Source organism: Trachypithecus francoisi, unplaced genomic scaffold (genome assembly GCF_009764315.1).
Source record: "Trachypithecus francoisi isolate TF-2019V2 unplaced genomic scaffold, Tfra_2.0 Lachesis_group21, whole genome shotgun sequence".
NCBI classification, from domain to species: Eukaryota; Metazoa; Chordata; class Mammalia; order Primates; family Cercopithecidae; genus Trachypithecus; species Trachypithecus francoisi.
The window spans coordinates 16,344,377-16,370,176 of record NW_022681467.1 but is presented as its reverse complement, the minus strand read 5'-3'; the positions used below and the strand labels follow the sequence as shown (position 1 = coordinate 16,370,176).

Below are 25,800 nucleotides of genomic sequence, written 5' to 3'. Positions count from 1 at the left end.
CTTTTTAACAAACAAGGTTGGCCAGAACTTTTCTGTAATTTATTCCCCTCAACAACCCCATGAGATTGGTATTGTTTGTCCTGTTGAGAAAACTAAAGCTCAGAGATGGCGATAAACTTACCCAGACTCATCCAGCTTCTGAACATCAGGGCCAGCAGTCCAGCTAGATCTGTCTGACGCCAATGCCTTTATCCACCCACTCCACTAAACTATGGTCCACAGTCTACTCAACTTCCCCACAGGTCCACTGCTTTACTCTGGAGGATAGATCCCCCGTCACTTGGGAATAGTGGAGTTTCATTTCTGTGCATCTTAAGATTCAGGAGTGACTTGGCGTAAATTCCTTCCAGTGTCTGTTTTCTAGATCCTAATTTCTAAAATGGAGACATGGAAATAAAGTCTCATGTATTTAAGTAAAACACAGTGTTCACATCTCTACATCATCTCACGAGCACATGTTCTAGTGGCCAGAACACACATTTGAAAATTAGCAGGTTCATAGTAAGATGTTCTGTCAGTCATTAAATGACTGCCCATAAAACTAACCTCACATAAACTTACTCCATTATTTGTTTAATGCCAGTGGTAGAATAAGGCAACCCTGAAGCTTTGTTATTTCTTTTTTTACTCTGATTTCATATTTGATGCTTTGCCCAGCAGTCACTGTGTAGAGACCTGTGAAACCTGTTATCTCCAAAGAAGTTTCACTTTAGGATTCCTCCTATCTAAGAGCCCTAAATAGTATGATTTTTTTTTTTCACAACAGCAATAAATTGGGAAAGTGATATTAATATGTACTAAATTAAAAGCCTAGAAAATTCCATCTTTGTTGAGAAAGCAGTAGAATCGTGGACATGGGAGGTGAGATGGCAGAGCCTGCTCCCCCAGGATCAGATCCAGGGCCTGCCTCTGGGAACTTTTGTTCCCTTGCCTCCCATTGAGTATGTTCCTGAATTTTTTTCATACAGAATTTTCATTTTTATTTTTCCAAAAAGTGATTGTCATTCTCACGCAAATAATACTAATAATAAACATGGTAATGTCCCAAGGCCCTAAATCTAATTTCCTTTCCCAGCTTCGGTTTTCAATAGAAGGACAAACACAAATATGTTTTTTGGTTAGGAAATCATGCTCATATGCAATGTTTCTGTTCCATTTTAAGTTTTGTCAGACATTTACTAGTTAGTGTAACACAGGCTGCTATAACAAAACAACCCTCACATTTTCCATAGCATAATAGAAATACATTGTTTGCTCACATGAGAGTTCAGGTGTTACAGGCCAGGAGTCACTTTCCTCCATGCAGGGATATGGAGGACCCAAGTTCTTTCTGTCTCATGGTCTCATGGCTTAGCCATTCTTTAAGACTCTGTTTTTCTGGCAAAAAGAGAAAGAGAGGGAGGAGAATACCTGCTTCTGAACTGCCTTAGACTGACAGGGACACACATTGTTCTACTACCACTCATGGACTGTTTCTAGCCACAAAACACCACTTCCTTGCAATGGGAACTAGAAATGTAATTCCTGGCTGCACAGCCGTTTCCCAGAGATCACGCTCTACCATGCAACAGTGAGGATAAAGTGCACAGTTGACCATCTCAGCTACAAGACAAGAGCCCATGCCTTCTTCAAATGTGCTACTGGCAGAGAATTTTTCATCCTATCAGATACCTACCCCATTGGGCCCTTTACCCCATTCCCTTCAATGGCCTGGGGACACGACTTCCTCAGAGAGGCCTGTTGCAAACCCATGGGCACTCATGACACCAGACATGACCCCTAATATAATTATAGTCACCCTGAATCATCTAATTCCCTCTTTTGCTTGCATCTTCCCAATTAGACTGAATTCTGTAAAGGCAGGGAATTTGGCTATCTTGTCCATCACTGTATCTCTAGTACCTGACACTGCCTGGCATATTACAGGTGCTCAATAAATATTGGAGGAGGAAGGAGGAAGGAGGGCTCTCTCTGGAATGGACTCAGTCCTGATACCCATCATTTGCACCATGTGGGATTTCAAGAGAGTAGCCAAGAAATGGACTTTCAGGGCCAAGGACCCATCCTCTTTGGAGTGATAGCAGCTCACCCTCACACAAGCCCTTTTGGCAACCTCTGATGACAACTGAAATAGAGGAAAGATTTTCTGCCTTTGGCTTCCACATGCTTCTAAATACAATAGAATAGTATTCAACAACAAAAATGGAATGAACTATTAATACATGCTGCCAAATAGATAAATCTCAAAATAATTATGCTAAGTGAAAGAAGGCAGACAAAAAGCAGTACCTACTAAGTGATTTTTATTTATATAAAATTGTAGGAAATGCAAACTAATGTATAGTGACAGAAAGTAGATCAGGCTGGGCGCAGTGGCTCACGCCTGTAATCCCAGTACTTTGGGAGGCCAAGGCGGGTGGATCACGAAGTCAGGAGATCAAGACCATACTGGCTAACACGTGAAACCCCATCTCTACTAAAAATACAAAAAATTAGCCAGGCATGGTGGCGGGCGCCTGTAGACCCGGCTACTCGGGAGGCTGAGGCAGGAGAATGACATGAACCCGGGAGGCGGAGCTTGCAGTGAACTGAGATCGCGACACTGCACTCCAGCCTGGGCGACAGAGCGAGACTCCGTCTCAAAAACAAACAAACAAAAAAAAAAAAAAAAAAGAAAGAAAAGAAAGTAGATTAGCAGTTTTCTGGCCATAGACATGTGGGATAGGGCAGGGACCACTGGGTGGGTAGGAAATTTGGAGGAATAATGGCTACGTTCATTGTTTTGATTGCAGTCATGGTTTCCTGGGTGTATACATATGTCAAAACTTCTCAAGTTGTACACTTCAAATATGTGGGGGGGCCTGTATATCGTTATACCTTAATAGAGCTATTTAAATAAATAAATAAATGTGACGATAAAAGTGCACTAACCCCAAACCACACCCCTCCAACCTCATCATTCCCAACCCTTGGGTAGTTTGTCTCTTTAGAAATATTTCATAGGTAGATAGATGTCTATCTCCATGGTAGAATTGGCAAGTATGTATTTGTGGCACCTTTCGGAGAAATAGCACAATTTTCTTGACCCCTGTCTGAACATGGCTTTCAGATCAGAAAACTGAGTCATGTGGACTGAATATGGGCCATTTAGATTTTCTGGTCTTTGCACACACCTACATGAACAAACCTGCTTCTTTCCAGTTCCAGAGCCAAACCCGTCACTGACCCCCCAACCCAGGCGCCCAGCCACTCCCCACCGCTACCATGGCCGAAGACGCAGACATGCGCAACGAGCTGGAGGAGATGCAGCGAAGGGCTGACCAGTTGGCTGATGAGGTAAGGAGTGGAGACCTAGGAAGGGAGGCAAAAGATGAAGGCCTGAGTGGTTTGTCTTTTTCAGGTTCAGGTAAGGAAAGGCTTTCTTTCAATGTCTCAATTTCTTTTAGAAAAAGTAGTATGACTTTGATTTTCTATACACCTAAGCCTTCTGTGGTCCAGAATGAGTTGATTACAAAACCTGTATACAAATTAATGCCTTAGCCGTAACTCTCAATTTCTAGAAATCTTGAGAAGTCAAGGTTCTCTAAGAAAAGAAAGCAATGTCTTTGGGTGCCTTACATTCAGTGCTATGCTGGAGAAGGTTCAGTTCTAAGAACAGATTGTTAACATTTTCAGGAACTTTGCAAGCTGGTTGCTGAATGCAGCCATTATTAAAATTGAATCATATAAACTGACAATTAGATAGATTATATTAAAATCAAAAGTAATAAACACTCAAACCTCATCACTTCCTAATTATTTTGCCACATTTTACTATTATCCAGGATCTTGAGATCCATCTATTGTATCTGTAGGGTGGAAATAAGGTATAATAATGTGTCACCATGTATCTTTCCAACTTCATGATCAGTAATATGAAGTTGTAGCTTAAAATCAGGCAGAGCTGAGCACAGTGGCTCCCACTTGTGATCTCAGCTACTTGGGAGGCTGAGGCAGGAGGATCGCACAGGCCAAGAGTTCATGACCAGCCTGAGCAACATAGAGAGACTCCCATCTCTAAAAATATTTGAAATTTTAAAAATCAGACAGAGTAAAAGTAATTATAACCCAAGAATCTGCAAATACTGCAGATTAGGACTTGACTTATTGTTTTGCTGATTGCCTAGACTTTACAAAGTAAAGAAAATATTAATAATGCAGATTAAAGTTAGAAGTATGTATGTCTGCAGCCATTATACTATGAATAACACAAAAAGAGGAAATCTTCCAGTGTTTGAAAGTTATGATTCTCTAAGGCAAAGAAATCCCTTTTGTCATTCACAAATGAAGAAATTTCCAACACATGTCTTCATCATTTCATTTTCTTCTTACTCATTAACATAAATGAAAATATCCAACCAACGTTCATGTCAGAACTACTCTGGTTCGTCACGTGGTTAGCTACAGATACAAGAGTTCAGCAAAAATCAGTAAAAGCTTTCTGTGAGAATCAATTGGCTGTGCGGAATTGACAATAAAGAGAGTATTGTATGTTTTATTATTATTTATAAATGTTGTGCTATTCATCCCTTGTATCAGTAAAATAATAACCTTGAATACATGTATGTGTTCGTATATTTTTCCCAGAGAGCCAGTAGTTAAACCTTTACCAGCAGACTGCTGCTTGCAGCCATTCTGTTTCAAAAAGCAGCCAGCTGACAGGTCTTCCAGGGAAGTTAACATCCTTCAGGTTCCTGCAGAATCTTGTTCAAAATAAGTTTGTCACTTAAAAGCAAAGCTTTGAGAAATCATACTGGTTGTTGGATTCTAGTCGTTTCAAAAGAACTGAGAAAAAAAATGACAATGCCGTGCCCGGGGGACCGTTGCAGAGCTCAGACTTTCCGTCTCATTTTTTTCTTATCTAAGGATGAAGATAATTTTTATAGCTGTCTCCTATAGGCTAGTCATTTCAAACATGCTTGATTTTTTTCACCCTAAGGCGACAACTTAATTTGTATTGATAAGAACTTCCAATTGTGTTTCTAGGAGCTTTGTAAGAAACTTGATGTTATATTCATCTCGATTCATGAAAAATTATGTTCGTGTTTAAAATTTAATATTCCTGGCCCGGGGAGGCCAAATGAATCCTCTGAGTATTTGAGATAATTTTTCATGCATTCTGAGCATGCAAAATTATCTTCTCCAGATTACTTTGTCTTTGATATCAAGATCAGCTTCATATGGTTTTGATTTTATGAAGATAAGCTTTAATGTAATTGCTTTAGGGAATTTGATCATGTAAAAAGCCTGATAGGAAAGAGTTTGAAAACGTAATGACATTTTGTGTTTCACTTGCCAACTGAAAAGAATATGTGATAGAGACCCTTTGTGTTTCTCAAGTAAATACAGTATTTCTGACTTTCCAAGACCTCTGGATCCTGCACTCATAAAGCTTATGTTTGTTTGTTTTTTTCATCTTAGTCGCTGGAAAGCACCCGTCGTATGCTGCAACTGGTTGAAGAGGTAAGAAGTGACAGTATTTTAAGATAAAGAAACAAATCCCTTATGCTGATATATCCTTTCCTACTTGCTATTATGTTTCCTTAGGCCATGATCCCGTAGATTCCAGTGTGAATGTAGCCTATCAGAAAGGCTCAGAATGAGGGAGATGCTGTATTTAAGTTGCCAGGTAGCCATGAAGGCACCTTCACCCTCCTTCCCAGCCCAAGCCACCTCTGTAGTCTGGGAAGCAGAGAAGAATAGAATTTCCAAGTCAGTGCTCTCAAGAAATCACAAAAGATTGTATCACTTTAAGCAAATCAGAGCAATTTTTAATATACAAAGGAATTATCTACATAAAATATTATTTGTAATTATTTTGGTGCCTATAAATTACATCTAATCTTGAGATTCTGTTCTAACTTTAGCCACATATATGACTTTTAAAAATATATAATGCATATAGGTATATCATTTTAAGAAATTGTTCTATTTAAGGTTAAGCACTAAAATTTATGAAAAAAATAGGAAAGGCCTTTAAGAAAGGGAAATATCAAGTCCAATAATATAAATACAGAAGCTTTTTTATATTTCTGTCTGGATTAAGCATCCATCTGTGAGGCAGGATTAATGAATCCCAAACTATTTTTAAATGGGTAAAATGGGGCAGACAGTAATAATGGAATCAAAAGGGCACTTGGAATCATAACCCTCACTCATTCCAATTTGGTAGTGCAGCAGTCGGCCAGCAGAATAAATGGATTAATTGAACTTGCCCGAAGGGAGAGATGAAGTGGAAAAAGAATGGGTTGGACTATATTTATCTTAACCTAATAAAACAAGCCTAATAGTTTTTATTCAGTGAGATGCTATTTTAGCTGTGCTTTGAAACTACTTATCAGTGTATAGATTCATGTATGATTATCATTTTTAGAGATCTTGGGCTTTCTCTGGCAGAATGATTAAATGAGCCTACTCCCCTCATGCAACAACATGAAAGGGAAGAAAAGATAAATTTTACAAAGGGTAAAAGGAAAGGCAGCCGCCTCTCACACTCTAGGAGGCAATGTCTTCCTTCTCTTATTGCTGTGACTTCAGCTTCTCACCTAGGAATGAGATATGGCTAAATGTGAATTGCCACTGGAGGAGTGGGAAGGAGGTGGCAAGCATGCACTCCCTAGGAAGCTGGGGAAGTGGGTGGGGCAGGGGGTGGGAGAGTAGGGCATACGTAACAAAATCTGTTATCCCTCAAAATGATAATTCGAGCCTGCAATGTGGCACAAATGGGCCACACGGGAAGGCAGCCCTAGCAAAGCAAGCCCTCAGCACAGGGAAGCAGCGTTCTGTCTAAGCGAACAGCAATGTTTTATCTGCACTGTCCTGGGAACGCTTCCGCTCATGCAGAAATACTTGACAAAGAAGGAGGTAGATATTCTAAATCTAGGAGTGCAGGCAAGGCTCTTAGCATGGACTTACTCTCTCTCAAGTTTTCAGGTGGAAAAAAATGAAAGAAGCACATCTTAGTGATATGCCTACATGAGCTCTGATGTTAACCTGAAGGGAGCCCAGAAGTCAACTGAGATATTTATTTGATTGTGTATTATTACATTATCGTAATACATCCTTATGACTTTCAACCATAGCCTCCGATCTCATTTTTCTTTTTTTGCTTACGTGTGTGCACATCTGATGTAAGTTTCTGAAATATCAGAACTATCACTAATTTGCCTGCCTGTGCAATGTTGAAATGCTGCCTAGACCGTGGAAAGGAGCAGAACAAATGAATCAGAACGCACACCTTGAACTGATCCCTTATACATCAAGAGTCTGAGACATGGTCACTTTTTCATGTATCTTCTTAAACTGCAAACCATGTTAGCCAGTCTTCAAAAATGAGTATCTGCTCTAATTTATTCTAGGGGAAAATCTTTCAAAAGCTTATTGGTTGAAGTAGGATTCTTGAATCGTATGTTTTTGTTTCTCCTAAAGCAGTTTTCAATCAAGCATGAAGCTACATCTTAGAACAAGGAGCAAAAGAAATGGAAGCTATCTCCTGCCTCTAATAAATGAGAGGAGGTTATTAGACTTTCCATGCTTAGGAAATTGTGAGCGAAGTGTTATTAGAGTAGATTGATTTGCTCTTACTTCCTCCTGAGTTATTTTATATTTGTGGTCAAACATCCTGATGTCTAGGACATTGGTTATTTAGATGATATTCTGCTTTTCAATCAAAAAGGGTGTTCTCTAAAGAGAATCTGTATTAAATATTCATCAAGGGCAGAAATCATTTGGAAAACCTGAGGATTGAAGTACCAGGATCTTACTCATGATCCCGAGGTTTGACAGTGCCATATAATTTGAATTGAGCTGAATCCTTATCGAAATTCAGTCTCAAAGACAGGAAATGTTACTAAACTTGTGAAGTCTCCCTAAGGCAAACAATCTCACTTTCAGTGGAATATACAACTTTACACCATCCTTAATAGACTCCAGGGTGTAGCTGTGGTTAGGAGTGGGGCCTTGCTTTTTAATAGTCATCATTATCAGCATTTCAAGGGTAATGTAAAACTACACAGAGGTGAGTGGAGAAAGTTCAGAAAAAATGAATGCCATAGATAGTTGAAAAGGTTAGAAATCATGTAGCACTTTGTTCTCAGCCTGGAGTTAGGAACTCTCTTTTGGTGAATGCATTTCAACAAATATTCACAGAATGCCTAACTCTGGGGATAAGGAAGGAAGCTGTAAATTGCCATCTTGCTGGGAAACAGATATGTAAGTAGCTCTGCAAATTCAAGGCCATATTTGCCTTAGGTGCATAGGGGAGGGAACAACTGATTCTGGTAAGAGACTCATTAAGGTATCCTCAAGGAGGGACTATTTAATTCCAGGAAAAAAGTTAACTCAGCTAATGCTAAATGCAGGAAATGGAGTCTGCACATCAATGCCTTGGGCTATGTAAACTAAGCCCAGGAAAAGCCCCACAGCCTTAGGGCAGGCCAATTTAGAGGCACCACATAGCTTTCATGGAGTGGTTATTGCACAACTAAGATTTCATGAATGTTTTAGCATCCTTCTTTTTATGCCAACTTATCTTTCAAGGCACTTTGGCCATGTGAAGAGAATAAGCATTCTAAAGCGGTGTATGCCAGACTTCCCACTAAAAATGAAAAAATTCAGGTTGGGGGGTCCTTTTCAGACATGCAGATATAAGGTCTTTTGGAGAGAGTGCCTGGAGTGTTCTGGTTTTAGTTCAAATGTTTTGGACTTAGGGGAAAGCATCTCAGAATGGCAAAAGAAAGATTCGAAACATTCTATAAAGATTGTCTTAGTTCATCTGGAAAATTTCTTTTAAAAATTAAAATAGATAAATAAAAGAGAAAAGAAAGAAATGGAAAAGAAAAAGTAATCCTTCATATCTCCAACTCCCCTGTTTTTAGGTAGGCGATTTTCCCAGCAATCTCAAACAGAAACTAAGAATTGAGCTAAGATAAAAATGGAACCACCTCCTCACACTCCTAGCTACTAAAACATAATACTATTTAAGGAATAAGAGAAAGTAATATTCTGCCTCCCTGAAATCATGTCTCTATCCCTGCCCATCTCCTTAAGCTTCTAGCTCCCCCTAAAAGCAACCTAGTTATTTTGATAGAAGTTGTCAGCAAAACAGCGGAGCCAAACGCAAGTTCTAACATGTACCAAGGTGACGTATGCCAGGTACTGTGCTTGGAGCTATCATTGTCATCATCATCAAATGTGCATTATCTAATTTAATCCTTGTTAGCTTCCTTCTACTACTACTTTAATCTCTGTTTTACTGTAGAGGAACTTCAGGTACACAGTGGTTAAGTAGCTTGCTTGAGACACCCAGGTATAAATGGCAGAGATGAAGTTAAAACCCAGGTTTACCTGATTTCAGAGTATAAATTCTTACACATCACACTTAACTTCTCTACCACCAGCATCTCTTACAATCATTATTTTTCTTTGAGAATTCCACAAAAAAACAAAAGGATCTAAGGAAACAAAGCAGCTCATTCTAACTGGATTGAGATTCTACTTAATGTCTTGCTTCCTGAACTCATGAAGATGTCAGCTTCCCATAGAGGTGAACCTTGAGAGGCTGGACCCTCTGAGGCTCATCTTACCCTCATAACTACTGTGAGAAATTATGAGGAAAGAGTTACTGTCCCCATTTGACAGCTGAGACACAGAACAGGTCACTTTAGAGCACTAGCGTTATGAAGATAAGTCTAGAATTCAGAAGTAATGACTCCCAGATCCTGGTTCTGCCCACCTGACCAAATTGTCTCACACACAAAGGAACACATTTGAGAAGCCATTTATTCATCTACCCATTATCCTTAGTGCCTAGGGCAGAGTAAAGGCTCAATAAACACTAAGAAGAAAGGAAGGAAGGAAGGAAGGAAAAAAGGAGGGAAGGAAGGAAGGAGGGAGGGAGGGAGGGAGGGAAGGGAGGGAGGGAGGGAGGGAGGGAAGGAAGAAAGGAAGGAAGGAAGGAAGGAAAAAAGGAGGGAAGGAAGGAAGGAAGGAGGGAGGGAGGGAAGGAGGGAAAGAAGGAGGGAAGGAAGGAAGGAAGGAGGGAGGGAAGGAAAGAAGGAAGGAAGGAGGGAATGAAAGAAGGAAGGAAGGAGGGAAGGAAAGAAAGAAGGAAGGAAGGAGGGAAGGAAGGAAGGAAGGAAGGAAGGAGGAAGGAAGGAAGGGGGGGGAAAGGAGAAAAGGAGCCTATGAGTGATTAACCAACCTATGGACCACTCAATCTTCTCAATCTTACTTGGCATCCCTATCCTTATCTTAAACATGAAGAAGCATTCTGGAAGGTCAGATGTCTCTTCCATGGTCTCATGACTGGTTGCTGGCTGAGCTAAGAGGACCACCCAGTGTTCCTGACTCCCACATCAGTGCTCTCTGCTTCTGTTCTCCCAAATTGGGGCAACCTAAAAAACTCTTGCTCCCTCAAATTAATTCTGTGAATCATTCTAGTGTTAAAACATTCAGCACCAAATTGGACAAATGTGAAATTATACTTCCAGGGCTCCACATAAAAATAAATGGGTATAATAGAATACCAAGAAAGTGTAAGCAGATGAGAGCTGGACTGACCAAACTAAAATTACTCACCTTTTTCCCATCCACTGTCCCCAGTAGAATGGAGCAAAGATTTCATGTGTGGCTTGATTGGGCTCTCGAGGAGAAAGTGCTCTCCGTGATGTCTCTGCCCTCAGCAGAACCTGCATTGTCACATCCCTATGCCTGAATAGCCATCTGCCTTTTATAATTTCATCTCACAAAAAATGGATAAAGAATGCAGAAAAGAGCAAAGAAATCATTAAAACACAGGCTAGTACAGACAAAAACCTATTTACAACCCATGTAAAGAAAATATTTTGAAATGTCTTTTGTGGTCTAGAACCTTGCTACTCAATGTATGTCCATGAACCAGCTCCAAGTGTCAGGGAGCTTGTTAGAAATGAAAAGCCCAGGCTCTACCCTAGCCCTACTGAATCAGAATCTACATTTTACAAGATGATTCATGTGCAGAGGATTCATATGCACATTCCAGTTTGAAAAGTAGTGGTCTAGAAGCTTCAGACACTTGATAATGATGATATTTTTAGTTTGCCTAGATAGCCTGCTATAGATGCATTTTCTGAATATATTTATTTTAGAAACACTTATTTTAGAAACACTCCACTCTGGCACATTCCACATATTAATTTGTTTAATGCACATACCACCTCAATGAAATATTAACTATTGTCATTGCTGTCTTACAAAGGAGAGAACCTCGGAGGCACAGAACAATCAGGATGCTTGCCTGAGGCCCCACAGTTAGGGAATGAAATCACCAGCCTTCCAGCCTGGAGTCTGGCTTCAGAGTCTGTGCTGTCAAAGACTCCTGAGGCCATCCTGGGCCAGCCCTATCCACACTACATCCTGACTTTGCCACTAAAGCCTATCAAAGTGTGCTCAAAGGCAAGGTAGGCTTTTGTGTCCTGGAGATTTAACTGCACACATTCTCTAAAATGGTGAGTTTCTAAAAGCTCACAGAAATCATTTTCAGTACTTTATTTTTCAGAAGCACTATTGAAATTTAATTGTTAAAATACTATTTTTTTAAAAGCCCTTTGTTGGCCTCCACTAGCATCTCTCTCTTTCTTTCTTAGTTCAAAGTACATCAGTGGAAAATAAGCGCCATGAGAGAGGTCCTAGCTTAGAATTTCTTCTGGAGGTACCATGAGCTTTACTTGAAAAACCAATTCATCCAAACTGTAAGCAATACCATTTTATACCCATTAACAGTCGCCCTGTACAATGGAAGGCATTAAGTGATTAGGCTTTCTAGAAATGAGGATTCTTAAGTATTAGTGATACAGATATCTTTGTTCCTTCTCTCCTGCCCACCAACTCCCACTCCCTTCCTGCGCATGGTTCAGGTGGCATTTGGTTTATTTGAACAGTAAGGAGATGAGGGGTGCCTTTGAAAGACTTCTCCTGCACAAAAGATCTTCTGTAAAGCTTGTAAAGGAATTATTTTCTCACGCTAGATTATTATGCAGAATGTTAGATTTCAGAATTAAGAGCCCTTATTTCTCATCTCAAACTCATTCTAAATACTGCAGACCCTCTCTATAGAGAGAGAAAATAGGAGAGTGAGTTTCCTTTTGAGCTGTGTTTCCCAACCTTTGCGAAGCCATATTCTCTTCTGATGAACCTAAAAACCTCAACCCCCACCACCAAGATTCTTGCACATCTTCCCATAGGGGGTCCCTCCCCAATTTCACTGATGAAGACTTTCTAATAGATGGTGCCAAAGAAGAAAATTTAGACTAGAAGATTTCCAAAGGTTTGCTTTCTGTGATTGGTGTTATAAAAACTGTAGACATGTTTATTTCCAAACATAAAATTACAGTATAATATGAAGTATGTGTATTCCGATTTCATGCAGGCCTCACCCCAGCCCTACCCCATGGAGATGGTGCTCCATTTCCTCATTCTGCCTAAAGCATCACTGGTAGATCAAGTCCACAGGTGGCCCATTCTTCTACCCCTCCATAACCCCTCAGGGCTCTTGTCATACTTCCTCCCTTTTTCCTTTTGGTCCTTCTTCATTTTCCATTTCCAGGGCTCATTGTCCCCTTACTGATTTCTCTTTCTCTCTTTTCTCTCTCTAACTCCTTTTCAACTTTGCTACCATTATTGGAATGTAGAGTAAAGATGCTGGTATCAGGACTTTGGTTATGTTGGATGAACAAGGAGGTAAGTTCAGATTTCTTCAGTAAGAACAATTCCTCTTCTGAATAATGTGCATTTTAAAATTATTTGTGCATACACAGGTGGTCATTTTGACATGTGTTACACATGTACATGAATGTGAGGGTTCTACATTTTTCATCTTGCTTTTTACTTTCTCTGTTGAAAAGATTGGTAAATGTATGGAAATATTGAGACCTTCTTCATGAGTGAATCAATGATACTACTATCTCTGTTATATACGTTGGGGTAACAGAATTTTGAAGGCAAAAGCCATGGTTTTTTTTTTTTTTTTAATGATAGTATTTTGGACAGTGTAAGAATTTTCTTATTATCCTTGCCCCTAAACTTTCCCAATACATTTGGTTTTCTTCTAGTAATACATAGATAGAATGAGCGTATGCCATAGCATGTTGTCTACTTCTTTTGACCATCCCAACTCAGTATCTAGTAGTTTTGATTTCCAAATCACTATGGGTATTTCTTAAATACCTGGGAGCTGTTTTTCACAGAATATAACCTGAGGGGAATTATCTGGAATGTAGAACATTGAACCAATTGAAATATTTGGCCTGTTTTAAAGATTATTACAGAAATGCCAGAAGCAAGGAAAATCAGAGAGCCGGCCTTTTAATATAGCGTCTCTATACCTAACGTGGAAACTAAAAAGGGTAATACCATCATTTTTCTTTGTCTCAATGTATCTAGCCCTATGGTGAGATTGTACATAATTCTGGCCACAAGTCAGTTACCTGATTCCATTCTGAATTCTTATCATAATAAACAGATTTCTGCCAAGTTTTTTCTTTTTATTCATATTTTGCAAAAGCATTAGAAAATGTTTTGACTTTTTTTTTTAATGGCAGAGATAAAAATGTACAATGTATTCACAACATAGGAAACCATAAATAAACTCTAAGCATAAATCTCAAGCTGTGGGGAGGAGTATGCCTAACAGATAACAGACAGAAGGAACTTCTCCTAAAATTCAGAGAGCCCTTGCATATCAAAGAAAAGGGCAGCAACCTAAACGAAAAATGGATGTACGATAAGACGTCATCACAGATGTATGAAACCATGCTCTAATCACCAATAAGGACAAGATACCACTTTTTAGAGCAGACTGACATAAATTTAAAAACTTGACAATAACCAGTGTTGTGAATATGTTGGGAAACAGAAACTTTTATTCCACAGCTGGGCACTGTAGCCTGATACAAATGTCTTGAAGAATAATTTGATACTGTCTTCACATTTTAAAGTGCACCCATCTTTGACCAAGACACTCCATTCCTAGAATATTACAGTGCAGATATACATTTACAGTTATAAGAATAAGAGTGCATGTGGCTTACTCATAATAATGTAAGACTAGAAACAACTTAAATATCTGTCGGTGGGGAGATCAACCCAATTAATTATGGTACAGCCATAAAAGAATTGTTCTGCCAGCAATATAATACATGAGGTAAATCTTTATTTATTGACTTCTGTGGAGTTGGGGTGGGAGCAGGAAGGAACTGGAGGAAGATGCATCATTTGGAGTCCCCTGGGGAGCAAATACCAGGAAGCAATTAGAAGCAAAAGAGATTTACTGGGGAAATGTTTGTGATAGGTCAAGGGGAGAGGGGGCGGGAGCAGGCAGAGACAGCCTTCAGACTATGAAGCAAGTCTGATGCCTATAAAAGTAGATGGCAAAGGAAGGAGAATTGGGTGGGAAGACCTTCATACTGCAGTGCTGCTCTGAGAAGCCCTCAGCCAGGTCGATGGGGAGCCCAAGAGCAAAGACTGCTGATTAGAGGAGCCTTGTGTTGGGCAGAAATGTTCTAGCACCAGTAGCCAGTAGCCCCATTGTGCTCAGCCATTGGCTTGAAGCATCCCAGGAAGAGCCTGGCCTCAATGTAAACACTGTGGCAGATTGCTTAGGTGCGCAGCTGGAGGCATCTGGCTGTCGTATAAAGACTTTTAGTCTTACATTATTTATTTGTGTTAAACTTTTTCAATAAATATATACCAATTGATTCAAAAAAATGGAGAAAAAGTTTGAAAAAAGTTGAATATAAACCCCAACGTTTTTCCTTCGATTTTCACGATACAAATTGTCAAAAGTTGTACACAAATAACAAAGTCTACTAGAGTTCCATGTTGAAGGTATTGCAATGGCAATGGAAGTCTTCAGAACTCCCCAAATGGGTTTTTTATTATTATGTGACTTGTTGGCTGGATCTGTGTAACAATGTCCCAGGCTTTGAAACTCAGGATGCAGCAAATCTTTGCTTTTAAAATAAACAACGTGTGCCCAAAAGAAGAGTGGTCCCTGATTTCCAGTGCAAAATTTAAACATATACACTCAAATAATTAGCAGTTTCACCTTATTTATTTTTTAAGTTAATAATTTGTAACTTGATGGGGGTGGAAAAAGAGACATTGCAATGGAGGGTACACTTAGGAAAGATTTAGGATAGAGCCTTTTTCTCCTGAACAATAAAGCACTGACATAAAGACATGGAAAATAATATATACAAACCTGGAATCAAAAAGAGAAAACATGAATAACAGGCTTACAAGAGTGATAAATTGCATTGTACTTTGATGAAGAAAATCTAGAGATAATTTGCTGAAATCTTCATAAAAATGCAAAAATATGCATTCTTTAGCAAAAATAATCTCCAGAATCAGCTTTGTATTATTCTCTGAGAAACAAAGCAGAATAGAATGTCTGTTTGACAGATTTCCCCATGAGACACTTAATGTTCTCGGCTAAGACATTTCAATTATGGCCATACCACAGTAAATGCCGAATTCCTCAGTTAAACAAGGATAGACTGGGTTTAACCAGATGTGTGGTGAGTAGATAGATACTGATAAGAAACATGCAACTGTAACACCCCCGAAAGTGGGTGGTTTCTGGCCAGTCTTAAATGGTACACATTTCATTTATAGTATAATATAATAGGAGCTTAGGATCTTTTTTTTTTTTTTTTAATTAGGCAGTAGGGACCCAGAAGGACCTTTCTGATTGACAGATGAGCATGTCAACAGCTATCTTCATTGCCATTATAAGTGCATTTTAATTTTGCCTTTACTTGTTTAGATCAGTAACTGCTTTGGAATTTCTCTTCAGTTATCTTCTACTAATTTTGTTTATGCGTGAGCACCAAAAGTGTTGACTATTTCTACCTCACAGCAGCACGGGAGCCTCAAGAAACAGCCATCCTTCTAAAGAACCATCCCAACCATTGTTGGATCAGGCCAGGCCATTCCAGGTTGTCCCGTTAAATGATTGACTAGGAAATTTCCTATGGGATTCTTGCTTTATGCCCAGGTATCAGGAGACACCAAGGAGCACTGAGCATGACAACCAACCCTGGAAATGTACTGAGCCCCGGGACTTTTATTCCTCTAGAAAATCTGTCACCAAGAGAAGTCCTCAAATGACCTTGGCACTAATGTGGGCTTTTACCTCCATACCTTTTGTTCCTTTTGCTGGTCTTTGCTGAGTTGTATGTCTGTTTTGATGCTGAAGATGTGACTTTTGGGAAAATCTCCTGGGACCAACTCCAAACTCAACAGTGAAATATTTGACTACTGTCTGACAGAAGAAAGACAATGTAAATCCCTGTCCAGAGAGTTACCTATCTTAAAAGGTTCATGACACTACAAGGTGGCATTTTAAAAACCATCTCTGTAGCTAAAGTTCGCTCACCAATATCTGTTATGAATGACTTAGTCATGATAGCCGCATATAGCTGTTTAAATTTAAATACATTTCTATATGTTCATAAATGCTAAGAAAAATGAAATTCATAGAGGCAGCATCTTGTAACTGAACATACTCATGAAGGCTGCACACTAGATTAATAGTATTAATGCTTTCTATTCTTCTACTAATTTTTACCAAATTGAGAATTCTAAGGGCCCCAAGTTGGCTTACTTAGGAGAGATTAGTAGAAATTTAGTTTTCACCAGTCATTAGAAAAATATTAATGGAAAACATTAATACTGATCATTGAGCATCCTGTCATTGGTGAATCTATCACAAATAACTGGTGATCCAACATCATGGCAAAAGAAAGCCCAAGCTCTGGCCCCAATATATAGTGTCACCTCCTAGAAGATGCCCTCCCTACTCAAAATGTTATTTTCTTCCCAGACCCCAAGAATAAGCAGAAACCAGTCAGAAAACAAGCTTAGGGAGATCAAAAGCCGTCAACACTGGATGATGTGTTGCATCAGCCTCAGAGATGCTGCTGTCTATCCCAGAATGAGATGCTGTTAAGCATTTCCTGAAAAGCATCTTCACAGAAATCACTGAAGTGCCGTGAAGTCCCAATATGCCAAACATCTCCACAAACATAACTCAGTACACTCTAAAAAGTAATATGATTGCTAGAATTTCTGCAACAAAATTATTCCACAATATTTTTTAAATTAAAGGTTTGACTTAGAATTCATATGTAAATATATATTCAACTGATATTGGTAGTTATAAAATAGTGTCCTAAATCAACTATTTTCTGAATAGTTTTCTGAATCAAATTCAGCTTCAGTTTTCTCTTTTATTCAAACCTTTGCCAAATTAAGCTGGTGACCGATGGCAGAGCCCAGCTTTCTGAAATATGGATTTAGACTTGCCTGTTTGTTTTTCCCTTTTGATATCAATTATCTAATTCATAGGTCCAATACCTGTGCATCAATTCACATGTATATGTTACCTCCTAATCTCTGGAAGCACAGTGGATGGGTCCCTGCTGTCTTGTCAGAGAGTAGATATTTTGAGCAAAATAAAAAAAATTATCAACTTGCTTTGTAACTTAGGAGAAACTCCTCAAGAAGGACAGATAACTGCGTATGTGTCCCCACGCCATAATCTATGCTTATTTCAGCTGTCATTAGCTGGGGGCAGCATCTCTCCTTCTGAGCCCAGATGCCTCCTCCAATCCATCTCAAGCCTGCACTCCCAGAGGCCCTTAGCAATTACTTGATTGGAATTTGGCATCCCTATTGTCTGTACATATAATGGTTCTTCATCTGATGAGGAGTTCCTTTCCCTCCCCGCCCCAGTCCCTCCACTTGAATATTTACCTTGATCTACAGACTAATGTATTGCACTCTTAAAAGAAAACTGGAGTGAAATCCTTAGAAAAGAAAAACATCTTCTTGATTTAGATATATATAAATATATATAGATATATATTTCGCTCTTTTAAAAAATTTTTTTAATTGTAATTTTTACTTTTGGGATGGAGTTTCACTCTTGTTGCCCAAGCTGGGGTGCAATGGCACAATCTCAGCTCAGTGCAACCTCCATCTCCCAGGTTCAAGCAATTCTCCTGCCTCAGCCTCCCAAGTAGCTGGGATTACAGGCGCACGCTACCACGCCCAGCAATTTTTTTGTATTTTTAGTAGAAACAGGGTTTTATCATGTTAGCCAGGCTGGTCTCAAACTCCTGACCTCTGGTGATCTGCCCACCTTGGCCTCCCAAAGTGCTGGGATCACAGGCGTGAGACACCATGCCTGGCCATATTTAGCTCTTTTAAGGATTTTTTTTTTTAATGCCATTGCTGTGCCTGTATTTATTCAGCAAAAGTTCTCCTGCACTACCTTATTATCTCCTCCAAGTATTCAATGCTAGATAAACAATGAAGTTTTGTTTTCACCTGTCATTTCAAAAGCGTAGGAGAAATAGCAGATTCCTCATGAACTGAATTCTGTTCTTTAGCCTCACAAAAGAAAACACAATAGGCTTTTATTTTCCAAATTCACAATCTGGCAGTTTGGGTCACTAGTGAATGTATCTTGGTTTTTTTGGACACACGATTTCCACTGTATAACTTAATGTGAAATTGTGTTTAAGTGATGATATATGCCCTTAGGCTGGAAATGTACTTATCAGTTGTATTCTAGGCATGCCTTTATTCCAGGAGGCATAGGCATGCATGCATGAAAATACAGATGAAAAGAGGAATGGAAATGTAATTAGGTTTTGTAATTAGACAGCCGAGACATCCATTGCTGCCTTCCTTTAATGGTCTTTTAAAAGCTGTTTTAAAAATCCTTTCATTGAACTTGTAGTTATCTCAATTTGGTGATACAATTCAAAAAAATTAATAAGTTGGTGTATGTAACCCTGGCAACCTAGAAGTATGATTCATTCTGATGACTATTGATCTATGTCTGAGATATACTACGGTCAGCTATGCTGGCAGCAGGGATATCATACTGTCCTATGTTCCAATTCATCATCCTACTTCCAAAGAGACATTCATTCTCCCTGCTCTCTGCCTGGGCTTGGAGCATGCCCCCCATTATAGACTTGGAAATCAGGGGGCAGAGCAGTGAAATGCCTTCCAAAACATTCATAACAAATTAAGTCATAGGATGAGAGAGGAATTGCAATGTTCCAGGACTTACAATGTTGCTGTGTGGATGTTACTCTTTTTTTTTTTTTTTAACAGCTTTTATGAATTACATATGCACAATCAAGTGCAGACCATGGCTCCCTCTGGCTAGACAACCACTGCTAGGGGAAGAAAAGAGAGCCATATACATTGCTTATGATTGCTGCTGCTGCTATTGTCTCCAAAGAAGAAAGTGGATTCTATTTTCTACCCTTATCTGGTTGAGGATGCTTAAAAACCAAAAGATGGAGATATTTTAAAGTTGAAGCAGATACTTTCTCTAGTAGCATTGAATTGGAATGCGTAAAACATAAACTAACACCTTGTTTTTTCCTCCTGGGTTTCACTGGTGCGTGAGTAAGTGAATATGCTGTGCTGTTTTCCTGGACACTCGGAATCAAACAGGCCTTCAACCCCATCCCATCATGTTTGAATTACAAACTATTTTGAGCATCTTGTTTGTTTCCTTCCACCCATACCTGTGTAGGGCAGCGGTGGCAGTCTTCAACAATGCATCCTCTTGGACAATGCATTGTAATATCTCTCTTTCAAATTCTGTTTCACATAGTCATTTCTCATGTTCTGTTGGAGACCCCCAAAAAATTCATTCCACACTGTCATCCCTTTGTCCTAACCAGAACAACTCGATCGTGTCGAAGAAGGCATGAACCATATCAACCAAGACATGAAGGAGGCTGAGAAAAATTTAAAAGATTTAGGGAAATGCTGTGGCCTTTTCATATGTCCTTGTAACAAGTAGGTACTGGGTACCAGCTCTAATCTGTGGCGTCCAGTTTTCTTTCTTTCTTTTTTTTTTTTTCTTTTTTAATGTCAAAGTGAATGTCTGAAGTTTTGTCTTTTTTTTCTTTGTCCTTTTCCATCTGCTTCATTCTGTGGGGATAAAATACTTGTGTTTAATCAGAACAACTGGAACGCATTGAGGAAGGGATGGACCAAATCAATAAGGACATGAAAGAAGCAGAAAAGAATTTGACGGACCTAGGAAAATTCTGCGGGCTTTGTGTGTGTCCCTGTAACAAGTAGGTGCTGCCTGCCTGCCTGAAGCTTTGGTTTCCCAAGGCCCATCTCCAAGCCTTGACAAGCTCATTCCTGCCAAGCTCATAGGCAGGATGAGCATGTGGCATGCAGAACAGATCAATACCGTCTCCAATGCATTCATCTCATAGCATAGATGATATTAGCAGGAGTTACTGTTGATGCATTAAAAATCAGGCATACTACAGTGAAAGCTTCACTGTCAGCAACTTTTATTGATGAACGTTTCAACATTTTCCAGAAAGTGTACCTTGAGACAGAGGCTAGCCTCAAGAAAGAGGCCCCCAGGGAACTTCCTTTTCCCCAACCCCAAGAGTCAAAATTGCAGGTTTAGAAAAGGCTGTGGGTAAGTTTGGAAGATGAGAAACGCATGTGTGAAGGTTTGATTTTTTCCAAAATAAAAGAGACAGGTAATTTGGCCCAGGGAAGCATTCTATAAATTAGAGAATATGACAGAGATTCTCCCTTCCTACTGCCCACCAGTTGCCAAATTTGGTCAATAGATGCTGCTGCTGTACCCAACACAGAGGCAGTGAGCTCTTCAGCAAGAAGTGTTCAAGCCTTACTCAAATTGGACCCATCCCTCCCAAATTTTTCTCCTTGGAAGATCTACCCGTACACTGGCTGAAATGTTGAAATGTGTAGATTTTGCATGCACAACATCACAAAACATTCAACTGTTCTCAAGGTTCTGCAACGCTTTTTTGGAATGTAGCAGAAATGTGACATGTGGTTATAAAGGTTTGCAACGGAAGGAACCTAATACTGAGGGTTCTGGAAGATTGTGTCATTTGACCAGTGGTGGAAAAAGAAATGCATGAGTGGATTGTCCAACATGCATTTGGAAAATTAGACTCCTTATCCAATCTCCCTCACCCCTCCCACATCCCCCTTTTAAAAGAAGACTTTTTCCTAAAAGCTCTCCTGATCCTAGCTTTTAGAATAGAAATTGACGTCATTTTTAGCAGATTATATGACCATTCACATCCTTTAAACTTTGAGGCTGATTTAAAATATCCCACTTCCTATTTAGGAGGGGGAGGGGCTCAAATTGCAAAAAAAAAAAATAAAAATAATTTGCTTTTTAAAGAATGATCTACAGTAAAGCCTGATTAACTGGAATCTAGCTAACTGGAAACCTCAGCTGCATGCTCTTGCTCCCTTCCATTTTTAGCAAAAAAGAAACAAAGAGAAAACCTCACATCAGAAATGTAAAATGGTTTTACTTCCAGGGTAGTTTGAATTGTCTTGCTTAGTCTGCATCCTCCTGCAACTTCCACATCTATGAGGACCAAACAATAAGAGTTGATCTTCACAGAAAAGGCCATCAAGCAATCAATATAAATGATAACCAAGGAAAGATTCAATCAGGTCTTTTACCTTAAGACTTTCAGGCAGGAAAGTGGCTCAGGAGTCTAGCAAAGATATTCACTCATCCCCCATGAAACAAAACTTTCCTCCTTGGCCCCACTGTTCATTAAGAAAGTCATATAATTCATCAAAAAAAAAACTTCATTACCAAGCATTCCAGTTAGTCAAGATTTGACTGTATATTCCTTTCTGTGGCAACTTGCCCCCAGGTGAGATTTCCATCCATTTTGTGATAAATTCCAACAGATACATTTTCCCCCCTTCATCAACTGTGTGTGAAGAAAGGGTGGAGGCAGGTTCCCCTGGGATGGATTCTAATGTTCTAATGAAATGATGGCTCCTACGAATTCCACATTTGAGTGATCACTAATTTCCTTAATGCACAAGAGACCCTAAACTAAGCTTCAAAGCTTGACTGAGGTGTTCCCTATTGTGTGTAAATAATGCTTTAAAAACCATGTGTCACAACGCAGTGGCTGGTGGTGCCCTGGACTCTCTGAGGGCTTCGCCCTGTCTCGGCATGTTTCAAGGGACTATGGTAGATGTACGGCAGTGATGTGAGTCTATGTGCAGCATTGTGGGTGCAGTGGTTTGCCTTCTTTCAGAAACGCATACTTCCCACTCATTTGACTTTGCCAAAGATGGTATAGCAGACATTTGACATAGCAGAAAACATCACGAAGTCCATATAACTTCTTTTAATCTGAGGAGGGAGGAGATGGGGAGTTGGAAAAATAACAATTAAAAAAGCCAGACTCTAAGCCCTATTAAATTTAGTTTGGGGACCTTGTTTCATTGAATGGGTCCATGGCCCTTTGGTGCAATAAATTTTGACTGCACTAAGGCCTGCGGCTTGATTGTGGGAGTTGCTGAAATTCCATTGGTACAATTTTCCAGTTTGTCTCTAGGGTTGCTTGGTCCCCAGTCTGCAAGTATTAGAGCCAGTTTTAATAGATGGCTGTGGTCCTCTGGTGAAAGAAGAAAATAAAATATTAAATTCTAGTGTCTTACACAAGAAAATGTGAAAATGGGACCAAAGAATGTCTCTTGTTTTTGGACTAAAAAGCATGTGGTTTCTACTATGTAAAGAACCTAAAAACATCTTTGATTGCCTTTAATTACAACACCCACCAAAATATGCTGCACATGTTTCTATTGGGCACAATAGGTATGCCTGGATTTTAAGTTTTTCTCCAAGGCAGTTCAGTGCAATACCGCCCATGGAGACCATACCAGCATTAAACCACTCTCCTCCATTACAATGCCAGGATAGTTTAAAGTAGGAGTTTGTAAGCACTCTCCACCCTGCCCCTCAGCCCAACAAAGAAGCTACCGAACCTGCGTTTCAAATCCTCATGAAGGCTATTACTGTCCTGCTAGTGCCTTTTTCGAGAATGGTCAACTTCTGGAGTAGTTTGGCTTAAATGAGAATGCTTCACTTTTTACTCATGCCTGTAGCTGGTGCATGAAGAAGACATAGAGGGGTTTCCCTTTTCGGTGCTAGATGGCTTGTTCTCTCTTCTATTTTCCTGCATTCATTTCACTATGCTTCTTTTACTTTTTGTCTCTGTGGACAAAGGTTTGTACATCAACTCTGGATGTATGGTGACTGTTTGGAAGTACCGATATATTATCTAATTCAAATCACTCTAGAGGCAACGCAAAGACCATCACTCTTGGCCAACCACCAATCCTTTATGTCCTTCATGGAGATTTGGAAATGTTAGTTCCACATGTGTTGGGAAAATATATATATATTTCACAGGGATCTTTGCATGATGGTTTGTAAAAACTTGGTTGAGGATGTTTTCTTGATGACAATGTGTTGCTGTGGTGTGATGTGCACACTCTACTTGGCAGTCTTGTTTTGTGTCTGTCTGCCAGTATGTTTTTCTGTGTGTTTTGTGTCTTCAGATATAACCACATCACTAAAATAGAACTAAATGTCCTCCAGCTACCTTAGTCCTTGTCCGAAATCCAAACTAAACCACAAAACAAACCAAAACAAGAACAACCTTGTGGGCAAAGATTGCAGTCCATTGCAATGGACTCGATTGGAAGTGAAAGGTTGAGTAGCTGAGGCATGGTGGTGGCCAACTGTTTGGGTCTGGATTATGATATATCGGTATTCTCTAATGCCTCGACTTAAAACTCATTCGCTTGGTTCGATTCTTCACTTGAAGAAGTGACAATTGTTGAGAGCTTGCTCCTCTACCCTTGTGCCTTGTCACTCACCCTCTCTTTTGCATAGGCTTAAATCAAGTGATGCTTACAAAAAAGCCTGGGGCAATAATCAGGACGGAGTGGTGGCCAGCCAGCCTGCTCGTGTAGTGGACGAACGGGAGCAGATGGCCATCAGTGGTGGCTTCATCCGCAGGTGAGCCTCATGCAGCATTCACTATAGCGGTTCTCTATTGTCAAGTACAAACAACCCCAAAACTGAATGGTTTTCTAAAAAACAACCATTTTATTGCTCATTAATCTACATACCAGTTGAGTGTTCTTTTCTAAACCTTCCCTGGACCTTGCCTGGGTGGGGTGATCCAAGATGGCCCCATTCACTTGTCTGGTGGTTGGCTGGGGCTGTTGGTGGGGCATGTCTGTTCTCCATGTGGCCTCTTCAGCAAGAGAGCCCAGGTTCCTTACATGGTGGTAGCAGCATTCCAAGGGGGCAAGCCTCAGTGCACTTATCAAACCTTTGCTTGCTTAACTTGTATTTGCCAGTTTCATTAGACAAAGCAAGTCACATGACCACATCCAGACTCAATGTGGCAGTAGGCGCAAGTCACATTCCATGAGTTTAATTGAATAGAGCTTATAAAAGAGACTACTTACAGAGGGGTGGGCAGGACTAATAACAAGGAATGGTGAGGCACTTCTGAGCTAGCAATAGCAGGAAGCTGTTACCACCATAGTCCTGGGGGACAGGAGAAGGAATGATTTTCAGAACCCAGCAATAGTTACGACTGTGGGCAAGGAACTATCAGTAGAGAAATACAGCCACTACCAAAGCTAACAGGGAGTGAAAGAGGGAAAGAAATGCTTAACCTCTCACTCCTCTTGCCCTGCAGTTTCATTGGCCATTAGCCAAAGCCTACTGAAAGCCAGAGGGTAAGAGAAACTGGGTGATACAGTCATGAGGTCAGCTCCTGAGAGCACAGAGCAAAGAAGGTCCAAGAATGGATTTCGAGTGAAAATGGAGAATAATTAGCTTCTTATTAATGATTTATTTTGAAACCTAGAATCAAAAGACAACTTATATATCTATTTTAAAAAGTTCAAATTATGACTCGGGGCATTTCCTTAAAAAAAAACAAAAACAAAAACAAAAACTCAAGTTACACACATCAGCCAATTCAGAACTCATCTCTCCCTTTGCTTCCGGGGAAAGTAGACCAAGGGCTCTTAAGCCTGGCTGTACATTAGAATCACCAGGGGAGACTTTTTTCTTTTCATAGGAATATTTGGGCCCAATCCACACCAATGGAACCAGAATCTCTTGAAGTGAGACACAAGCACCTGTGGCCCATTAAATCTCCTCAGGTGATTCTGATATGCACTCAGGGCCAAGCACCATCGAACTAGAAGTATCTCTTAGCTGTTGATGATCATTTAAATAAACTTCTTCCCTACAGGAAAGAGCTAGAAAGTTCTCCTTTAATTTTTTAATTTTCTCTGGCCTGGGCTGCCTTGAAACCATAATAAGCCAGTCTACATTGGGAGTCACCATGGGGGAAGGATTTTAACCCTTCTGAATATATTTTAACTCAATACCATATATACTAGGGAAATTCTGAAATAAGTACCTCCTTAACTTTCTTTTTTTTTTTTTTTTTTTTTTTTTTTGAAGCGGAGTCTCGCTCCGTCGCCCGGACTGGAGTGCAGTGGCCGGATCTCAGCTCACTGCAAGCTCCGCCTCCCGGGTTTACGCCATTCTCCTGCCTCAGCCTCCCGAGTAGCTGGGACTACAGGCGCCCGCCACCTCGCCCGGCTAGTTTTTGTATTTTTAGTAGAGACGGGGTTTCACTGTGTTAGCCAGGATGGTCTCGATCTCCTGACCTCGTGATCCGCCCGTCTCGGCCTCCCAAAGTGCTGGGATTACAGGCTTGAGCCACCGCGCCTGGCCTACCTTTCAAGTTGGACTGTGAAAAAATGTAATGGGTGTTGTGAGTCAGCTCCTTCCTCCCATTCCCACTTCACTCAACGTGAAACAATACTCTT

The 25,800-nt window shown here is 40.0% G+C and overlaps 1 protein-coding gene across 4 annotated transcripts in view; it reads left to right on the top strand.

Annotated features, from left to right (window-relative positions):
* The window catches only part of SNAP25 (synaptosome associated protein 25), an 88,036-nt gene that overhangs the window by 53,054 nt on the left and 9,182 nt on the right, over positions 1-25,800 (top strand). For 2 of the 4 annotated variants that reach the window (XM_033185617.1, XM_033185618.1), the window contains exons 2-6: positions 3,202-3,336; positions 5,461-5,502; positions 12,708-12,756; positions 20,075-20,192; positions 23,831-23,956. In XM_033185617.1, the coding sequence (XP_033041508.1) occupies positions 3,265-3,336; positions 5,461-5,502; positions 12,708-12,756; positions 20,075-20,192; positions 23,831-23,956 (407 nt within the window). In that variant the 5' untranslated portion in view covers positions 3,202-3,264. Of the gene's footprint in view, positions 1-3,201; positions 3,337-5,460; positions 5,503-12,707; positions 12,757-19,790; positions 19,909-20,074; positions 20,193-23,830; positions 23,957-25,800 lie in introns of all 4 variants that reach the window. The other 2 variants (XM_033185619.1, XM_033185620.1) reach the window with 1 other exon arrangement.